Source organism: Vulpes lagopus, chromosome X, assembly GCF_018345385.1.
Source record: "Vulpes lagopus strain Blue_001 chromosome X, ASM1834538v1, whole genome shotgun sequence".
NCBI lineage: Eukaryota > Metazoa > Chordata > Mammalia > Carnivora > Canidae > Vulpes > Vulpes lagopus.
Genome location: NC_054848.1, coordinates 28,218,944 through 28,239,486, shown reverse-complemented (window position 1 = coordinate 28,239,486; position 20,543 = coordinate 28,218,944). Strand labels below are relative to the sequence as shown.

Below are 20,543 nucleotides of genomic sequence, written 5' to 3'. Positions count from 1 at the left end.
TTATTATTATCAAAAGAGTAATGCTGAATTTAGGGAAGTATATTCACAAAAAGCTAGATTAGTTTCAGAAACTAGGAATATTTCTTTATTCACACTTGTCAACAAAGAAAAAACTTCCATATCGTAGCTATGGTTTATCCTGTACTGTATGGGTAATGCTGATATTTGGCCACATGCAGTGTAGTTTGTGGCCCTAACCCAATTAAATAAGAAGAAAGTATTTTGTGATGCTAAATAAAAATTTCTCATCTAGGGATCCCTGGGTGGCGCAGCGGTTTGGCGCCTGCCTTTGGCCCAGGGCGCGATCCTGGAGACCCGGGATCGAATCCCACATCGGGCTCCCAGTGCATGGAGCCTGCTTCTCCCTCTGCCTGTGTCTCTGCCTCTCTCTCTCTCACTGTGTGCCTATCATAAATAAATAAATTAATTAATTAAAAAAAAATTTCTCATCTAGGAAAACAGTTTTAGGTTTATTATTTATCTGCTGTTACTCCATATAACTTAATAGTTTCCACTTCTAGATTAATAATGTGCTTTAAAGATAAACAGATATTCTTAGTACATGGATACATTTGTCATGGGAAATGATTCTTCACTGTGGATCATCCGTTTTCAGGAGAAGCACTGGAGATTCACTGCTGAAAAAGAATCTAAGAGCAAATGAGGTTATTTTGTCAGGACATTTCAATAAGAGTTCTTCTGACCCAATGTAAATAAAATATAAACCTCTCCATTTTAAATCTTTCTCAGATGCACTCATTTATTGAACATTAATTAATATGATTATATTTACAGTAATTTAAAGGTAGGCTTTGGCTTTAAAAAGGATTTCAATTAATCAAGATTGATTATTTTTCTGCCCATTTAACTCCTTACCAATTTCCAGCTTGAAAAAAAAAGAAATAATTTTTAGAAGCATGAATTCTGTGAAGCTGTTTCTTAATAATTTTCCACCACACTCTCTTGGTGTAAGAAGTCCTTGGAGATTTTTCCTTTGAGTATTTATATGTAATCCATGAAGGGTGTCATTTGCATTTTGATTTGAAATTTCCTGACTTTGGGATGAAAAGAAGTACTAAAAATTTTGAAGTTGTAAGATCCCCCCTCCTCTAAAGCTTTTGCATGTTTATCAAATATTTCCTGAGCTCTTAGTTTGTGCAGACAATGCTAGCTTCTGGGATGCAAAAACTATGCTTCTAATCATCAAGAAACCTCTCCTATGCTGGGGGCCCATGTTAAGAGTATGGAGGTATTGCAAAAGAGGAGAAAATCCATTTTATTTATTTTTATTTTTTTTATTTTTATTAAAGATTTATTTATTCATGAGAGGGAACCCTGGGTGGCGCAGCCGTTTAGCGCCTGCCTTTGGCCCAGGGCGCAATCCTGGAGACCGGGGATCGAATCCCACGTCGGGCTCCTGGTGCATGGAGCCTGCTTCTCCCTCTCCCTCTGCCTTTGCCTCTGCCTCTCTCTGTGTGACTATCATAAATAAATTTAAAAAATTAGTTATTCATGAGAGACACAGAAAGAGGGGAAGAGACACTGGCAGAGGGAGAAGCAGGCTCCCCATACGGAACCCAATGTGGGACTTGATCCCAGGACTGGGATCACGCCCTGAGCCAAAGGCAGACGCTCAACTGCTAAGCCACCCAGGTGTCCCGAGAAAATCAATTTTAAATGTACTGGGAGGGATGTAAAAAGAAAATATCAGGAATAGTTTCTCAGAAGAAATACCCATATTGGCTCTTTTGATTATGCTAAAGTATTTATCATAGAAGGATAAGTAATATTTCCTTTATTCAGATGAGACTACTTTTCTGTAATGTCTTTATATAATATTTGAATCAGCATAGATTTGGCCATATCAATTATTTTTCACATCTCATTTTTAGTTTGGATGCCCAATACCAATATCAGTTATGTTTAATTTCATTATCAATGAATTTAATACCAAATATAAAATAACACTGATGCATAATAACTGAATTATTTGGGTTATGAAATATGATATTCAAAATTCTTTCCTAACTCTTAAGTCTTTTTTAAATTTTACATTATAGATGAAAGAGAAGATGTTCAAAAGAAAACATTCACAAAATGGATAAATGCACAGTTTTCTAAGGTAAGAATGTTTTGGTCTTCTCTTTTAAAATATAATGTGACTGAATTTTCAAAATGAACTATGTACCTGTGTAAGTTTAAATATCCATATTGTTTTTATCATAGTGTCATTTTGTTTTAGCTGTGCAGATTTAGGAACATTATGTTGACTTTTAATTAAGAAGCAGCAGCAGAATATATGGTAAAGAGAAATTATTTAATTAGACAAAATGTATCTTTGGATCTTAACGATAATGTGAGTTTCTTTAATTACATCAGTCATCTAAAAATTATAATCACAATCTTCCACCAAGTAGCTAGTATATGCCACACATTAGCAGAAGATCTGAGGGATTTTTATTGTCTGAAAGTGATCTTTTTTTTTTTCTTTCTTAGTCTTTACTAGTTCAAAAAATACTAATACAACTGCCTTGGGTCTGTTTGACCCCTATCACTTAGGGTATGTGTCAGTTTAAAATAAGAAGTTTATCCTCTTTTTCTGCAGGCATCAACCCATACTCTTAATACATTTATTTATTTTGCAAATGCAACTTAATTTATATTCCATATATAGCACAATTCTAGATAATATGTGAACACAGAATAAAATATTCTTACCTTGAAAACTAGCATTAAGAGTAACATGTAAAGAGGTTTATATATATTTTGAAGTTAGAAAGATTTGGCTTATTTTGCATGTGATTATGAAGCTTAATAAGGTCAAAATATGTGAAAATTCCTACCACAGTTGCTGACAATCTTAATATATGTGGATCACTCTCTCCATAGGTCTGTCTTGTTTTATAAAAGTTTTGCTAATGAATCCAAAACAATCCCCTGGGAGATGCAATATTAAAAAGTGCACCCATTACTATTACAAAAGGTTTTCTAGTGTCATCTATTGTTTATGGTATTTGTTAGTAGAATTTTCCCAGGTAGTCTTTAACATATTAGCAAGATAAAGTTATTGAAATTTAACTAAGAAGATTTCGTTTATATTTACTTACTGAATTAACAATTAATAAATTGCTATTACAGAACTTTAAACAATAAACATAAAAACCTATTTTTAAAATCTCAAGTTTTTTTAAACTAAGTGGGTACAAATAATAAAAAAAAATTATAACAGTACTAATGAAGAAGAATAAATGAAAAATAAACTCAGAAATATGTAGGATAGGAATTCCTATTTCCCAGAATATTTACCAAGTGGATATATGTGATTTAACTGCTATATCTACCAGTCTCATTGAAATCTTAATTTTGGAATTTTGAAACAGGCAATAGATATAAGCTTTGAAATAAATATACAAACAAATCAGGATCATAAGGAGAAGTTTTATAATAATAAATGTTACATAATACTCTGAATCTTTGAATTAAATCAATGAGTTGTTTTAAGAAGTTGTGAGGACATAACTGAAACAAACACTGCAAATTCTCATTCCCACAGATCTAAATAGATCATTACTCCCTATACACTGACAGTTCAGGTAGCACTTACCACAACTCACATGCTAATATACAAACCATAGTTTGATATGCTGTCTTCTATGAATACATTGTTGGCACTGACTTAGAGCAATTTTTCCCTACTCTGAGTGCCCATATTTTAAAGGCTGTGAAATAATTACATGCATGAGTGCATTGACTGTTTTTTGTATCCCCACCTCCAAATCCAACTTCTACTTATTTCATTTATTTTATAAACGTTCTTCCTCAACCTATTAAAATTGGATTAGGGGAGTTACCAGAGTTTCATATTTGGGCATATGCTAGGTGTCAGGAATATAAATAAATGTTTATAAAGGCAGAGGAAAAGAGTACTTAGAGATCAAATTTATAATGTGTGTGTTGATTTTTCATTTAGAAAGCCTGAAAATATATTTTCCATGTTATCTGATTTTTCTTGTTGAGACTTCAAGTAATGACTAAATTCTTGTATATATTTTTGAGAATTAAGAGAAAGCTAATTGATTCCGTTTAAGTCCATTGATGATACCAAAAGATAAACATGACTGAGATATGTCACTTGGCACATATTTAGTATGTTACTATGTGGTGTTGGGCAGAATTCCAGGCGTGTAGGAGGCACAAGATTAGTATAAGTTAAATCTTCAGATCTCATCAAACCTACACATTTGGAAGATACTGGAAAATTGCTAAATGGAGAGGCACTGACTGAAAGACCCCAAAGGAAGGATCATCAAAGAGCAAAACACTCTACCCTGAGAGAATTGGAAACAATGGAAGGCAGGAATGTACATTTTCTTTGTAACCCCAATGATCTGTATCAGTGCAGTAAATAAATATAATAAATGCATTTTTGGACAATAGTACAGAAGTAACATATATGTTAAGTTTAAGGAAAGAGGAGAAATTCTGAATGGAAAAGAATGTCGAAGAAGACTTTATTTTTTTAAAGATTTCAATTATTCATTTGAGAGAGAGAGAATACGTGTGTGCACATGAAAGAGAGAAAGAGAAACAGAAAGAGAAACAGAAAGAGAAACAGAAATAGAAAGAGAGAGTGTGTGCACACCAGGACAAACAGGGGAGAGAGAGGGAGAGGGAGCTGGGAGCTCCCTGAGCTGGGAGCCCGACACGGGGCTCAATCCCAGGACCCTGGAATTGTGTGCCGAGCCAAAGGCAGACACTTAACCAACTGAGCCACTCTGGCACCCCTAAAGGAGACTTTAAAAAGAGAAAAAATGATGAAAAATTATCACCTGCGTGGTAAATTAGTCAAAGAGAAACACACATGTACAATAATAAAAATGATATGATGACTTAAAATATTTAACAGTGAGGCTCACACACATTAATTTATATAATATTTGTAAAGTAAAAAGAGACTACAAAGTAGTTCCCTGTTATTTTGTAGAGTTACATAAGGGATATTTAAGGGGAAAAATGTGATTAAATAAAGCCTTATCGTTTTGTGTCATTCAAAGCCAAATGTACCTTTATAGTAAATCTAACTGATTATTCACTTTTCTGGTACCATTTTAAATATTTTTTTTTTTAATTTTTATTTATTTATGATAGTCATACAGAGAGAGAGAAACAGGCAGAGACACAGGCAGAGGGAGAAGCAGGCTCCATGTACCGGGAGCCCGATGTGGGATTCGATCCGGGGTCTCCAGGATCGCGCCCTGGGCCAAAGGCAGGCGCCAAACCACTGCGCCACCCAGGGATCCCATGGTACCATTTTAAAATAGACCCTATCTCTTCTTCAAAATAAGTCTTCTATTAACCTTCAATTCCAAAAATTTTTATTAGAATATGATTTATCACATCTATTCTATAAAGATAAGCAAACATTATTTGTCTCCACATAAACACAAAGCCATTGCTAGGTAAGATTAATTCAAGGTAAATATTCTATTCATGTAATCTGTAGATATTTTATAATCCTAAAAATATTTAGTGTTTACCACAAATATAATTCACTAATAAGAATTACACAGGTTCAAAAAAAAAGAAAAAAAAAAAAAAAAAAAAAAAAAAAAAAAAAAAAGAATTACACAGGTTCATTGATACAAGCTTATTTAAAGAAAGTACACTTAAAATTATGACCAAAAATAATTTTGCCATAAAACTTGCCTGATGTTGGTGTTAGAGAAAAAGCAATCTATGGGGGAAAATATTTACTACTAGATCAATTGAAAGATTTAAACCATCTCCCAGTGAGTTATATGATAGTTTTGATCCTACATTGGATTTAGTGATTATCTTTATTTCTATCCTCTAACTACACTTCTCTGTATGATTCTTCCAAAAGTAGTAGACAACTTGATATTTTATTTAAATGAAGTAGAAATGTGTAAATAGTTTTGTCTATGAACTTCACAAGGACCTATGATATGATAATGCATTTATGTCTTCATTGCTACAACATATACACCTATACCTAATAAGCCAGATTTTACCCTCTTGGAATAATGATAACACAAGATAGAATTAACTGGTGTAACATACTTTTCCCAAGAATTTATCATTATTTATGACCTAGCCAGCACAATAAGCATGGTATCATACAAATTAACACCAAAATTGTGAGTCAGTAAATCAGGCTTCTTTACATAGGACTCTGTCATGAAGCCTTAGGGGAAATCATTATATCCACACTTGAATTCATTTTGGGAAAAAAGATAAACATAAAATAAAAAATTCTTTGAGTTTTGTTTTCCTTATATGTCCATATCTATTTTGTAAGAGAACATACATTAAAAGAGCTTTATAAATGTTAAAACATAAACATAAAATATTGCCATTTTGGTTACCATGTAGTGAAATTGCTGGATTGAAGGAATCACATATTTATGAGATTTTCCTGGATGCCTGCTCATTCATTATTTGAACATGGTTTTGGCTACTTTCTTTGGCTGGAACAGGGAGGATTTGTGTTTTATTATCCTGCTACACTCTCTGTGCCAATCCATGCCCTCAACACACACATATGTACACAAACATGCATGGACATACACTCAGTTTAAAATGAATGAAACCGTTTCATTGTGCAAAAGGAAGATAATGGAGTGCCTGGGTGGCTCAGTTGGTTAAGTTTCTGCCTTCAGCTCAGATCGTGATCCTGGGGTCATGGGCTCAGAGGGGAGTCTGCTTCTCCTTCTGACCCTGACCCCTCTCATGTTCTCTCTTGCTCTCTCTCTCAAATAAATAAATAAAATCTTTTAAAAAGGAAGATCATGAGATTTAGAAGCAAAACCTTGTTTCAGTGAAAGAGGTAACAGTATGTATACATTTCCTCTGTGTTAGTTCGAAACTTATACATAACAAATTTATATTGGATTCTACTCAAGGGGCCTGATTTAACAGAGATGATAGAGTAGACCTATTGTGTCATGAGAGGGTCACCATAGATATAAACTCACCATTATGCCCTTGGCTTCCTTTTTCTCCCTACTATTTGATACCAGAAAGAATTAAATTACTGAAGAAAATGAAGGGCAGTGTACTGTATCTCTGGATCATAATGAGCAGCTATTGGGGAGAAAAATTTTCCTTTGCCCTTCAGTGTTCTTCTGGCTGGTCTAAGAATTAAACTGATAGGAGGCAGATTAACAGGGAAAAAAAAACCCAAGGTAAATTACATGCATAAGGAAGACCAGTGATAAAACAGATCCGAAGAAATGACCAAGGCCTGCAGCCTTTATCATTTTAGACAAATGAACTGACACAATAAAGCGAACCTCTTTGGGAGCTTCAATTGGTAAGGAATTCTATGGAATTTGGGCTGGGGTAGTAAATTAGTAGAAGTAACAAGGTTTGTTTATATAGCCTGTTTTTTGTATAGCATCTTTAGCCCTAAAGTTCCTGTCTCTGATGATAAGAACGTCTCTTTACCTCTTGGTACAGAGAAGATAACTTTTATGTGAAAGATTTATTTCCTGCTTTCAAGGGACAAAGGAAGGCCAGAGTGTTCCTCTTCCTCTCTTTCTTAAATAACTTTAATTCAAAATATCTATATCCTACCATGGCAGATCTTGGGGAAGCCTTCCCTGAGCCTCAACATAGCCCATACAAAGCTTGGGTAAGAGTTGAATGATTGGGTACAGTTGTTTTAGTGAGATGACTATTGGTACAAGAAACTATAGACCTCCTCGTTTCAGAAATTGTGAAGATTAGGAACTTTTTCATTATATTTTTATATTATTATATTTTTCATTATATTATCATATTAATTTCCCTATTGAATTATACTTTTATGGTTAAGTTGCTCTAGTGACCTCATGAGATAGTATTCAAGATGAGCTAAATGTGAGTGGAGGTGGTTTGCTCATGGGAAATGGAAGAGATGAAGCTAGAACTCAAGAAATTAGTTATGGATATAATTATCTAATTTGTGAGTATTTTTATTTATTAACATTAATTTTTATTTCCACTAATCACAAAGTAGTGTGTGTAAGAGAGAATTTAAATATTTATTTAATAATTTTATGAGAAATATTAAATATTGCCCTACTGGCATTGTGGACTCCCTAACATCTACACTAGATGTTAAGATGACTTCTAGAATGATGTGTCTGTGTTTGTAATTTAGATAATTATGCTAATAGTCTAATCCACTGAGAACCATTCTGTTGAATGTTTTCTTGAATCTAATCTTTGCAAAGTACCCAAGTAACAAAGGATATCATTCAGTTAGTGAAAGGAAAATTGGATTGTGATAGGTCTCACTATTTTTAATGAAAGACAAATAATTTATTGTTTATTTTGCAGATCTTTCTTAGAAATATGTATTTGATTAACCTACTGTTACTGAGCTCTTAATAACTCTAGCTAGTTGTAGAAGGTACACATGTTTTGCTCTTTAAGCTACTATGTTCTGAAACATCTTATGAGAAAATTGGAATTGTTGATTGCTATACCTATATAGTATAGAGTGGTCTCAGTGGCAAGCGTATTTAGCTGGAAAATGTAAATATTTACCAATTAGCATGATTGTTCCTAGGGAAAAAAATCTGTAGCTGTTAGGCAAATGCATTAGTTGTCTGATTTATTCTGTCTTAGGTCTCAGCATAACTTTCTAGCAAGACAGCATATATTGAATTTCGTGACTTATTTTCATTTTGGGGAGAATAGTTGGCACTCTGGTACCATCCCACCAGAGATATATGGTTGTTAAAATAACCTTTCAAGATTCAACGAATATATATTGAGTGCCACCTATGTGGCAAGCATAGTATTATATACTGTAAGAGGCACAATGCAACATGGTTTTTCTTCTCTAAAAGATTATCATCTGAAGGAAGAATCAATTACATAAACAAATAAAATAAAATAAAATAAAATATGGCCTTTAATACAATACAAGTGTCATAAGAACAAAAGGAAAAATGACTAATTGCTTAGAGAGAATGACAGCTTGTTGGAAAGAGGTGACATTTAATTTGTTGACACAAAGACAAATTAAAGGGGGATGAAGGCATCAAGAATTGCATGTAGAAATGGAACAATTGAGGAAGCTTGCTTGGCCTGTCAGGTGGTGAGTGGCTGAAGAGATCTGTGTGAATGGAGAATGGAGGATGTGAGAGAACACAAAGCCATTCCTGAATAATTGCTTTGTTGTTGGGGCCGGTTGGACCAACAGTGAGATATTTTTTTTAATCATGTTAATACCCAACCTCTGGTGGAAAAATGTTTACTTCTAAAACAATAGCCAGTAATAAAGCAATTAGACTGCCCTACTACCACTAATCCTTCCTGCAAAATTGAATCTGAAGCCTATGCTTTACACTTAGAGAATAGACATGTGGATCTAAAATGAAAATGCAAGTGGGTTACATTTTTTTGTAGTTGTTTGATACCACACATACTCATTAGCACACAACATAAGAATCACCTAGAGAGCTTGCTAAAACAGATTGCTGGGACTCATAGCCAGCGTTTCTGATTCCATATGTCTAGTGGAAGAGCCCAAGAACTTGGAGTCTCCCAATTAGAACTTGTTCCTATTATTAAAATTTTCTACAGCTATTATGTCAGGCAGTGAATAAATATTTTGAGTATTATGTCTATGCATTAAGTTCTTATCTTTCACTTAAAAAGTCATTTATATTTAAGAAACATGTTTTGACAGAAATACACAGAAATCCTATGTTCATTAACTTATTATTTATTGAGTGTGTATTACAAGTTGGTTGCTCTATATTTTTGAATAGGGCAATGGAGAGAAAAAAGTCCTCTTCATCAAAGGGCCCTATGATCCCTATGAGTGAACCTAAACAAGGAAACAGCAAACTGTTTGACATTCTCTGTACTTATTTGTAAACTTGTTTTCTCTCTCTGAAACTAGAATATAGAATTTCAAATAGTGATGGATGGATGCTAAGAGGAAAGTTAAAGCAGGGTAAGGGAAGAATAAGAATATGATGGGTGCTATTTTGTAAAATGGATTCTGAGAAAACCTCTCTAAAGAGACACATAAGAAACCTGGGGGAAGAGAAAAGAAAATCCAGGCAGAAAGAACATGTTCAAAGGTCCTAAGGAGGGATCATGTGTCCAGGGACAGCAGGATGCCTGGGTTAGAGTGACCGGGGATGAGTACTATGAATTACAGGTGAAATGGTATTGGTGGGGGACAAACTAGGTAGGGCATCTTGACCACTGTAAAGGTTCTGGCTTCATGGTAGGTTAGGAGACTGAGTGTTTGAAGTAGTGACTGGAAGCAATGTAAATTATAATGTAGGATATAAAGGTAGAATTTGAGAGGTGAGCTAAAGGATAGTATAATAATATGGGTCGGGTGTGATGGGAGGCTAAAGCTAGGCTGGTAGCCATGGACCTGCAGGGAAATAAATGGCCATAGTTTGGAAAGTACAGATAGTAGAATTTACAGATGGACTAGATATGGAGATCGAGAGAGTGGAGAAAAATAGTTTCAAAAACATTTTTTGACAGTTTTAGCCTGATCATCAAACAGGATGGGATAGCTATTTATTGGGGTAAGAAAGACTATTGAAGGAGAGGGTTTGGTAGGAAAGTACGGGTAACTTTCCCATGAGAATTCATGGAAAAGAATTTTTGTTTTAGTGTATTGTCATGGAAAGAATATGTAAGGGTGCCTGGGCAGCTAAGTCAGTCAAGTAGCTGACTCCTGATTTTGGCTCATGCCATGATTTCTGAGTCCTGGGATTGAGCCCTATGTCTGGTTCTGCACTCAGAGGGGTGACTGCTTGAGGTTCTCTCTCTCCCTCTCCCTTTGTCCCTCCCAACCTCCTCACTCCTGCTCTCTAGCTAAATTAAATAAATATTTTTTTAAAAGAGTGTTTTCAGCTTCTGAAATTAACTTAAAGGTCAAAAATTTAAAAATTATTTTAATTTTTAAGAAAAAAAATTAAAAGAAGATATAAAATCCCTCTATCAGTCCCTCTATCACACACACACACACACACACACACACACACACACACTTGTGCTTGCTGGTGACTGAGAGAGGAATGTGTGTGTAAATCAAGTACATTTGCATTGGAGTTAATTTGATCTCTGTTTGTCTTGTGATCTAGTTTGGATGGCCAGAAATCAATGGAGACAGGCTTGATTTACCAATAGTTTTCTTCTTCATAGCATTTACTGTGTAGGATCTATGTCAACTGAATTATAGTTACTGTTTACATCTATTAAATGAGATCTTTGAGGGTCTGAGCTTTGACTCAATCATCACTGTATACTCCACACAGAGTATACTCCCTGATGTACAATGATACTCAATATTTACTGAATGAATGGAATGAATGGAAGTAAGGAAGGAAGAAAGGGAGAGAGGAATTGAAACCAAAGTTGGTTATACTGGCCATTATCTTAGTCCTTTCTTCTGTGAACACCCTCTCCTTCATGTTCTTTCATGTCTTCAAATATTATCTCCATCCAGGGCCTAACACTGGGCTTAATGCTTAGGAAGCACTCAGGAAATGATTTTTGAGTATACAACTTCCAAATATGCATCTGTGATACTGGGTTCAAGATCTGCATTTCTAAGCGCTTCCTGAACCTATCCACCAAGCTATGGCAGAGTTCTGGTAGGAGACCAAGATGATATAAATGCAGAAGACCCAGTTAGATAGATGGAAACAATAAGGGCTGGTTAATGATTGGAAAAGGGGAACCAGGAAGGAATCTGATGGGTGCAAGTGTTTCAGAACACTCAGCAGATATAGATACTTTAAATTGGGATGGGAACTGAGAAAGAAGAAAGAGGTATGTAGGGTGGCTGTTGACCACTTTGCTGTTAGATAGTCAAATAGTTGGTTTAATTTGGTTGTGAGGCATTCAGGAAATAGGTAGGAGGGCAAATACTAGATTCAGTAGCCTGAGTTTTAATTCCCAATTCACCACTTAGTGTACATAGACTTAAGTAAATTACTAAACATTCATAAGCCTCAACTTCCCCATCAAATATTTATTTAAAATATTAAAAGATGTTCTGCATGCAAAACATGTAGAATTATACCTGGCATGTTGTAAACACTCAATTAGTGTTGGCTATTATCATTAATATTCTTTTGAGGACAAGAGGAATTGAATCCTTCTGAGAAGCTTGAGGCTGGTATTTGTCTGACAGGCTTTTATTTTGCTGAGTGGGGCAAGGGAGCTCATGGATTTTGGTTATATCATGCTTTACTTTAATGGGGTTTGGGAATTGAATGGATTTAACTTGCTTTTTAAAAAAGATTTTATGTATTTGAGAGAGAGAAAGAGCAGAGCGAGAGAGAGAGAGCACGAGTGGGGGTGAGGGGCAGAGGGAGAGGGAAAAGCAGACTCCCTGCTGAGCAGGAAGCACGATGTGGGGCTCAGTCCCAGAACGCTGAAATCATGACCTGATCCAAAGGCAGATGCTTAACCAACTGAGCCACCCAGGTGCCCCTGGATTTAACTTGCAACGTGTAAAATATATATATACCTGGCTTGAAAACACAGCTTTATGATTAAGATTGTTAAGGTTGGTGTAGAGAAATAGATGAGGCACCTCACATAGAGCATGTGAGCTATGGATACCATAGTGGGTAGCAGCAATATTTACAGTGTAAGTCAAAAAGGAACAAAGAAGGGCAGGTAGCATGAAGGAGATGATGTGACTATCATTGTCAAATGTCCACAGAGTTCAAGTTAGGATGAGTACTCAAGCCTGTACACCCACCACCCTCCAGAATGCTTGTTTGTAACCCTGATAATGCAGCTACTCCCTGGGGACCTCTCTCTACTCTCTTTGGTATTTGACCCCAGCATCCTAGATCCTGTATCATTGTCTTCCTTGGTTTGGTCTCCATGATCTTGTTTCAGAAAATGCAGCCACTCTTCTTTTTCCCTGTGGATTTTCTTTCTAATTCTCCCACAATCATCCTCTGCTTTTTGCATTTTTCGTGTTTTCTAAGGTCCTTCTTTCCTGTGTGTTTTTTGTTTGCTTTATTTTGGGGAACTCACATTTTCAAAGTTTCAAAGTCATTTCTTAAATTATCCAGTAATCCTAATTTTATGTTTGAGTGAGATACTAACATTTGATAAAGTTAAATACCCTTTCCTGATAAAAAAATAATTTTAAAAAGATTCATTAGTTACTTCTGCTAACATGTTATAGTATGTACATATAATTTAGTCTACAAGTCAGCCAATTACTTAATGAAGACACATTTGATGAATTCTGACTAAAGACAGGAAAAGTGTAAGAATGTTCCAGCTATCTTCACTATTATTAAACATTGTTTTGGAAGTATTAGCCATCAAGACCAGACAAGAAAAGCCAATTTAAGGCAAAACAGTTGAAAGAAGAGGTAACAGTATCACAATTTGCAGATATGACTGTTTATCTAAAAGGTCACAAAGTAATAATAACAATAACAGACATGGAAACCAATGCAAACAGCAAAATAATTTAGTAAGTTAGCAGAATATAAAATTAACATGCAAAATCAATAGACATCATGTATATAAATGCTAATGAGCTAGAAGATACTAAGGATCAGACATATTCATTTACAACACCAAAAACAAGAAATATATTTCACAAGAAATTTTCAAAATCCATATATAAAACTCTCCTTAAAGACTCAAAAGAAAATCAAGGGGAAACATCTACCCATGAAGAGCATGATTTAATATCATAGGAGCTCCTGGGTGTCACAGCCAGTTGGGTGTTGGACTCTTGGTTTCAGCTCAGGTTGTGATCTTGGAGTCGTGAGATCAAGCCCCTGGTGGGGCTCCTTGCTCAGCTTGGAGTTGGCTTCGGTTTCTCTCTAGCTCTCCCCCCACACCCAACTGGCTTGCTCTGCTCGCTTGTGCATTCTCTCTCTCTCTCTCTCTCTCTCTCTCTCTCTCAAATAAATACATCTTTAAAAAAAATGATTCAACATCATGAAAGTATCTGTTGTTTTTAACTTAATGAATAAAATAAATGACATTCCAATATAAGTAATGTTTTCTTTTGGACTTAGACAAGCTGATTTTAAAGTTAATATAGAAAAATAAGCAAGAGGGCTTCTAGGTGGGTCAGTGGTTGAGCATCTGTCTTTGGCTCAGGTCATGATCCCAGGGTCCTGGGATTGAGTCTCACATTGGGCTCCCTGCAGGAAGCCTGCTTGCTTCTCCCTTGGCCCATGTCTCTGCCTCTCTCTGTGTCTCTTATGAATAAATAAATTTAAAAATCTTCAAAAAAAGAAGCAAAAACGTTTCCTCTTCTATAAAATGAAGGGAAAAATAAAATAAAATAGGAAAAAAAGCAAGCAAAAATAACCAGAAAAAAAAAAAACTGAAAATACTAATGAAGAGATAGGAGATCCAAAGAAAACATCTAAAATTATAATGTAAAAGTTTGAGGGTAAAAAATATGTAATGCAGGAACACCTGAGTGGTTCAGTTGATTGAGCATTGGATTCATGATTTCAGCTCAAGTCCTGATTTTAGGGTCTTGGGATCAATCCACGCCTCTCTCTCTCCCTCTAAGCTCCTCCCATAGCTTGCACTGTCTCTCTCTGAAATAAATAAGTAAATAAATAAAATCTTTTTAAAAATCTGTAGTGTTAAATATGAATTGAAAATTTAATTAAAAACTAACAATTTATTTAAATATATTTTCAAAAAATATATTTCCTGTCATCTGTGAAGGTCTAATAACAATGGATACACCTAGCTGTACTGATTCTAACACTGTTCCAATTTGGTTGTGTGTGTATGTAGGAGAGGGGGTGATTTCCCCATACCAAAAGCACTTCTGTGACATCACCTGGGTTTCCTATATTCCAACTCACTTCTGATACTGTCTACCCAGATATAGTGTCAGATCCCACAGGTTAAAGATTCAGTTCTACAAGATGCCTCCACCCACACAGGACTTCAGAATTAGTCATCAAGTCCAGGTTGTCACCTGTGCTTCCGACCCACTGGCTGTAGATTGGAGATTCCAAAGACTTCCTTCTTAGGTTGGAGTAATTTGGGAAAGCTGCTTATAGAATTCAAACATTTTACTTACTACTTTACCAGTCTAATATAAAAGAATAGAACTCAGGATCAGCCAGATGGAAGAACTGCATAGGGCAAGGCATGGGGAAAGGGCAAAGAGCTTCTACACCCTTTGAGTGCACCACTCTCCGTACCTCTCCCAGGTTTACCACCCTGGAGGTACTCCGAACGCCGTCCTTTTGTGTTTTTTATGGAAGCCTTGTTACCTTGGTATGATTGATTAAAACACTGATCACTGATAACCCATTCAACCTCTAGCCCCTCTCCGCTCCCCAGGAGGGGTGAGACTGCAAAATGCAACCCTCAGATCACAAAGTTGGATCCCCTGGCAAGAGTCTCCCATCCCCCTCCCCCCCCTCCTTAAAGTGCTCAAGGGCTTTCCTAAAGTCTCATTAACATAACAAAAGACACTTTTATCGCTCTTAACCCTTGGCTAATTCCTAGGATTTTAGGGGTTCTCCAGCAGACACTAGGACAAAGAACTTAAGTACATATTCCTTATTAGACATTGTAGAATCTCACTAGCAGTCAGATGTTCCTTGCTAAGTATTATTCCACCTTAAAAGGAACCACAACTCATGGAGGAACATTCGATTCCTGATCCTCCTCAGGTAATATGAGTGAGCCTGAGACCTTTTGGTTTTGTCACAAAGGAAGGAAGTGCTTCCCCAAATTTGCTAACAACTTGGATTTGCTGCATTCTCTTCTGCTATTCTCTTTATGCTTGTAGATTTATACCATTTTAAGAGTTTTTCTTTCCCTCTTATTTTATAGACAGGCGTCACATAAATTTTTTTAATATATTTACACATTCATACTAATGTGTTTTTCTCATCTTGAAGGAGAAGTCTATACATTGAGTAACAATGAGTGTTAGCTTAGGTTTTCTCTAATGGTCTTTTCAGGAATCTGGAACATTGTTTATTACCACAAAGGATGGAAATGTTTGATTTCACTAGGCCAATTTTCAAGAAAAATTGCTTTAACCTCTACCTTTTAAGAATAAAGGCAAAGCAGAATGTTTTATATTACTGATTTTATTATCATAACTGACTTTTGAAGAATTGAGTACAATTTTGGAGTGTCAGCAATACTCCCTGGATGTTTAGGTATGCCTCATTATATAGTATGCACGTATAGTTTGAAAGAAGCAGTTCAAATGAAGATTGCCTCTGATAATATTCTAAATGAGCTATGTAAGTAGAGTATTATGGTAGTAGACATTGAAAATTTATTCAGAGCTTATATTTAAGGCATTTTAATCTATCTCCTGAAGAACAAATCTGTCATCTAAGTCATATAAACCACTAGTTTGGATTAAAAACAACAACTTAGAGATCATTAAGTATATTGCCTGATCATATAAGATCCTAAACAGTTACATTATCTATCATATTTAGTGTCTTTTCTCTTGTAGGGATGGAAAAATGTTCCCTTCTTCCCCTCTAGGGTCTTTGGCTGATCTAATAATTAAACTCATATAAAACAGATTAAAAGGAGGAAAACAATTTAATTTTGTACATATGGGAGCCCCAAAGATAAGAGACTCAAGGGCAAAGCCGGGCAGTTGAGGCTTGTGTGCCATCCTGAGCTAAAGAATGGCACAGGGGCCTGGGGCTTCAAAGGGGAGGAGGCTAATTCACAGGACAGTAAGAAGAGCAGATGTTTGGTAATTAGATGTTTGCCTTGCCATATAGATAGATAGGTCCTTCAGATAATAAGTTATTTCTGGTAATAGATCTCTTTCTGGGCCAGGCCCCCTACCTAAATTCTTTTAGGCAGTTGAGAGAGAGGTAAATGTTTTTCTTGAGTTGGCTAAGTCTTGATTGACTTCAGCTCAAAATAATCCACATGCCAAAGCAGCATATTTTGCTCCCCTTCACTATTTCATATTAGTTTTAGGTTGGCTAATCACTAGTCGCAAGTTATAAAACACATAGCGCTATCTTTCTTCTACTCTCCAAAATATATAAAATTACAAAGATTTCATTCTTAATGCATAGCAACATTTGCTGTTTGTTGTCTTTGGTAGATGCAAGTATATAGACGTGTGTCACATATGTGTGTGTGTCCAAAATATAAATATAGATATTTCCTTTCTTGATCAGTATTAGGATTTCTGGTGGCAAAGGTCTATGAGAATATTTTTTTACATATGTTTTTGAGGAAATAAAATCACATGTAGGTATTACAATCTAACTATGTTGCACTGGTAATTTGCATATTACCCCTTTATCTTTGAAGTAGAAAAATACAATGGATTAGAGATACACATGCCCAGATACTGTGCCATTTGCAAAGTATTTTACTTCTTGGGTGTGAAGAGAACCAAAAGATGAATGAGTAGGCAATATTATTTTTGTTAAAAGATGAATTAGAATTTGGGGGTGCAACAACAGGGATGCTATTTTGATTCTTTTACAGTTTTATATGGTAAACTTTATTAGTATTTAAAGAGTGTTGATACCTCTGTTTTTAAAAATGTATGAAGAATAAAGATTAAAAAGAGAAATAAAGAAGTGTTGAGGAAACTTGGATTAAGTGAGATAGGAAGGAGAACAGTGACTAGAGTATCAGGAAAATACTCTTATTAAAAAAATCAGAAGAATTCAGATTTTCAGCCAAAGTAGATAATTAAATAAGTGGTGCCTTTCTCATGTATTTTTCTTAATTGGAGTTCAGTTTGCCAGCATATAGCATAACACCCAGTGCTCATCCTGCCAAGTGCCCCTCTCAGTGGCCATCACCCAGTCACCCCAACCCCGCGCCCACCTCCCTTTCCACTACCCCTTGTTCGTTTCCCAGAGTTAGGTGTCTCTCATGTTTTGTCTCTCTCACTGATATTTTCACTCATTTTCTCTCCTTTCCCTTTATTCCCTTTCATTAATTTTTATATTCCCCCAAATCATGTATTTTTTTCTTAATCTTTTTCATGTATTCCAACCATCTCCCCAATCACCTCCCCTCTGGTGACTGTAAGTTTGTTCTCTGTATTTAAGGGTCTGTTTTTTGTCTCTTTTTTTTCTTTGTTCATTTGTTTTTTTCCTTAAATTCCATTTATATGTAAAACTATATGATATTTGTCTTTCTCTGACTGAGATATTTTACTTAGCATTATACCCTCTAGATATGCCCATGTTGTTAAAAATGGCAAGATTTCATTATGTTTTATAGCTAAGTACTATTCCATTGTATATATGCACCACATGTTCTTTATTCATTTACCAATATGATATTTGGGTTCCGTCCATAATTTGGCTATTGTAAATAATGTTGCAATAAATATAGAGATGCATGTTTTTTCACATTAGTATTTTTGTATTCTTTGGGTGAATACCCAGTAGTGGAATTACTGGATTATATGGTAATTCTAATTTCAATTTTTTGAAGAACCTTCACTCTGCTTTCCAGAGTGAATGCACCAGTTTGCATTCCCACCAACAGTGTGCAAGGGTTCCTTTTTCTCCACATCCTCACCAACACTTGTTGTTTCTTATATTTTTTATTTTAGCCATTCAGACAGGTGTGAGGTGATGTCTTATTGTGGTTCAGGTTTTCATTTCCCTCATGATTAGTGATATTGAGCATCTTTAAATGTGTCTGTTAGCTATCTTTGCTTGGAAAAATGTCTGTTCATGTCTTCTATTCATTTTGTAATTGAATTATTTGGCTTTTTTGGTGTTGAGTTGCATAAGTTCTTTATATATTTTGGATACTAATCCTTTATCAATATGTCCTTTGCAAGTATCTTCTCTATTCTGTAGATTGTCTTTTAGTTTTATTGATTTTTTTACTGGACAGAAACTTTTTATTTTGATGCAGTCTCAATAGTTTATTTTTGCTTTTGTTTCCCTTGCCTCAGGAGACATATCTGGAAAGACATTGCTGTGGCTGATGTCAGAGGAATTACTGTCTATCTCTCCTCTAGGATTTTTATGGTTTCAGGTCTCACATTTGGGCTTTCATCCATTTTGAGTGTATAAGAAAGTGGTCTGGTTTCACTCTTTTGCATGTGGCTGTCCAGTTTTCCCAACACTATTTGTTGAAGAAATTGTCTTTTTTCCATTGCACATTTACCTCCTTTGTCAGAGACAATTGACTATATAATTTTGAGTTTAGGGTGCCTGCATGGCTTAGTAGGTAAGTGTCGAACTCTTAATCTCACCTCAGGTCTTGATCTCAGGGTCATGAATCCAAGCCCTGTGTTGGGCTCCATGCTGGGCATGGAGCCTCCTTAAAATAATAACTATTATTGTTATTATTTATGGGCTTTCTATTCTGTTCCATTGATCTGTGTATCTGTTTTTGTGCCAGTACCATATGCTTTTGACAACTACAGCTTTGTAGTATAGTAGTATATCTTGAAATCTGGGATTATGATACCTCTAGTTTTGTTTCTCTCTTTTAAGATTGCTTTGGCTTCATACTTGTTATTAGAAGGCTTTCTTTCATTTTGCTTAAATTCATTTTTAATGACCCAGATTTTCTAATTAGGTCTTACATACATGCAGAATTAATGTTACATAGGAAGGAAGTGATCAAACACAAGAAAGATAGTGTCTGATAGTCATGTGCAATGGAAGGAATTACAAAGGAACCACCTACATTTTCTCTAAAAAAGAAAAAAAAAGTCTGAGAACCCTGAATGTGTAAACCCCTTGAATCATAATGGGAAGTAACTCAGATTATGTACAAATAGTTTTCAGTATTTACATAAGAGAAGAGAAAGCAAATCTTTTTCACCAATAAATGCAAGTAGTCAAACTTAAACTGCTTCTAAAGCTGAGTGTCCCTGTTTCAGAATTATCACCACAGTCAGAAAAGCCCTGGAAGAGTCACAAACATTGCCAAAATGTCATACATAGCCTTTGAACTCCAAAGATTGAGATACAGAAACCTTTTAACATTTCATAACTGTATGCTCATTCTTCCTAATAGACAGGATCCAGCATCTATGGATCTTAAAACACCATTCAGAAAGTTCCACTGTAGTCAGTCCTCCTGCTTGCCCTGGCAAGGATTCTAGTCTGAGCACAAAAAATCTTGCCATATAATTCAGTTCTTGAATTCAGTCCCTGCAGGTACTCACCACCCCATTTTATCATGGAGTTATACACTCATGTAGAGGAAGATAAATAATTTTCCTGTTTCCTTCAAGGTTCTTGGCTGACATCCCCCCTCAAATAAAAAGGCAAATTAACATGAGATAAAAAGATTTAATTTCATTCATACACACAGGAACCTCACAAAGATAAGAGAATGAAGAATATGTCATGACAAAATATGCCAATTTGGCAATTGATTATTTTGAATTCAAATTATTTAAGCAACAGGTGGTGCAAGAAGGACACGCTGACCCTTTTTTGTCTCCCTGGAAGCAAGAAATAAATCTCCCATATGAAAGGTACCTTCCCTGTATAGGAGGTTAGAAGGCATCCTTATCACCTCAGGTAGGGAACTCAAAGCTG

General features: G+C 35.4%; 1 protein-coding gene across 8 annotated transcripts in view; it reads left to right on the top strand.

Moving 5' to 3' along the window:
• DMD (dystrophin) overlaps positions 1-20,543 on the top strand; it is a 2,057,113-nt gene that overhangs the window by 175,944 nt on the left and 1,860,626 nt on the right. For all 8 annotated transcript variants that reach the window (XM_041741334.1, XM_041741335.1, XM_041741332.1 and 5 more), the window contains one exon: positions 2,061-2,122. In XM_041741334.1, coding sequence (XP_041597268.1) covers positions 2,061-2,122 — 62 coding nt within the window. Of the gene's footprint in view, positions 1-2,060; positions 2,123-20,543 lie in introns of those variants that run through there.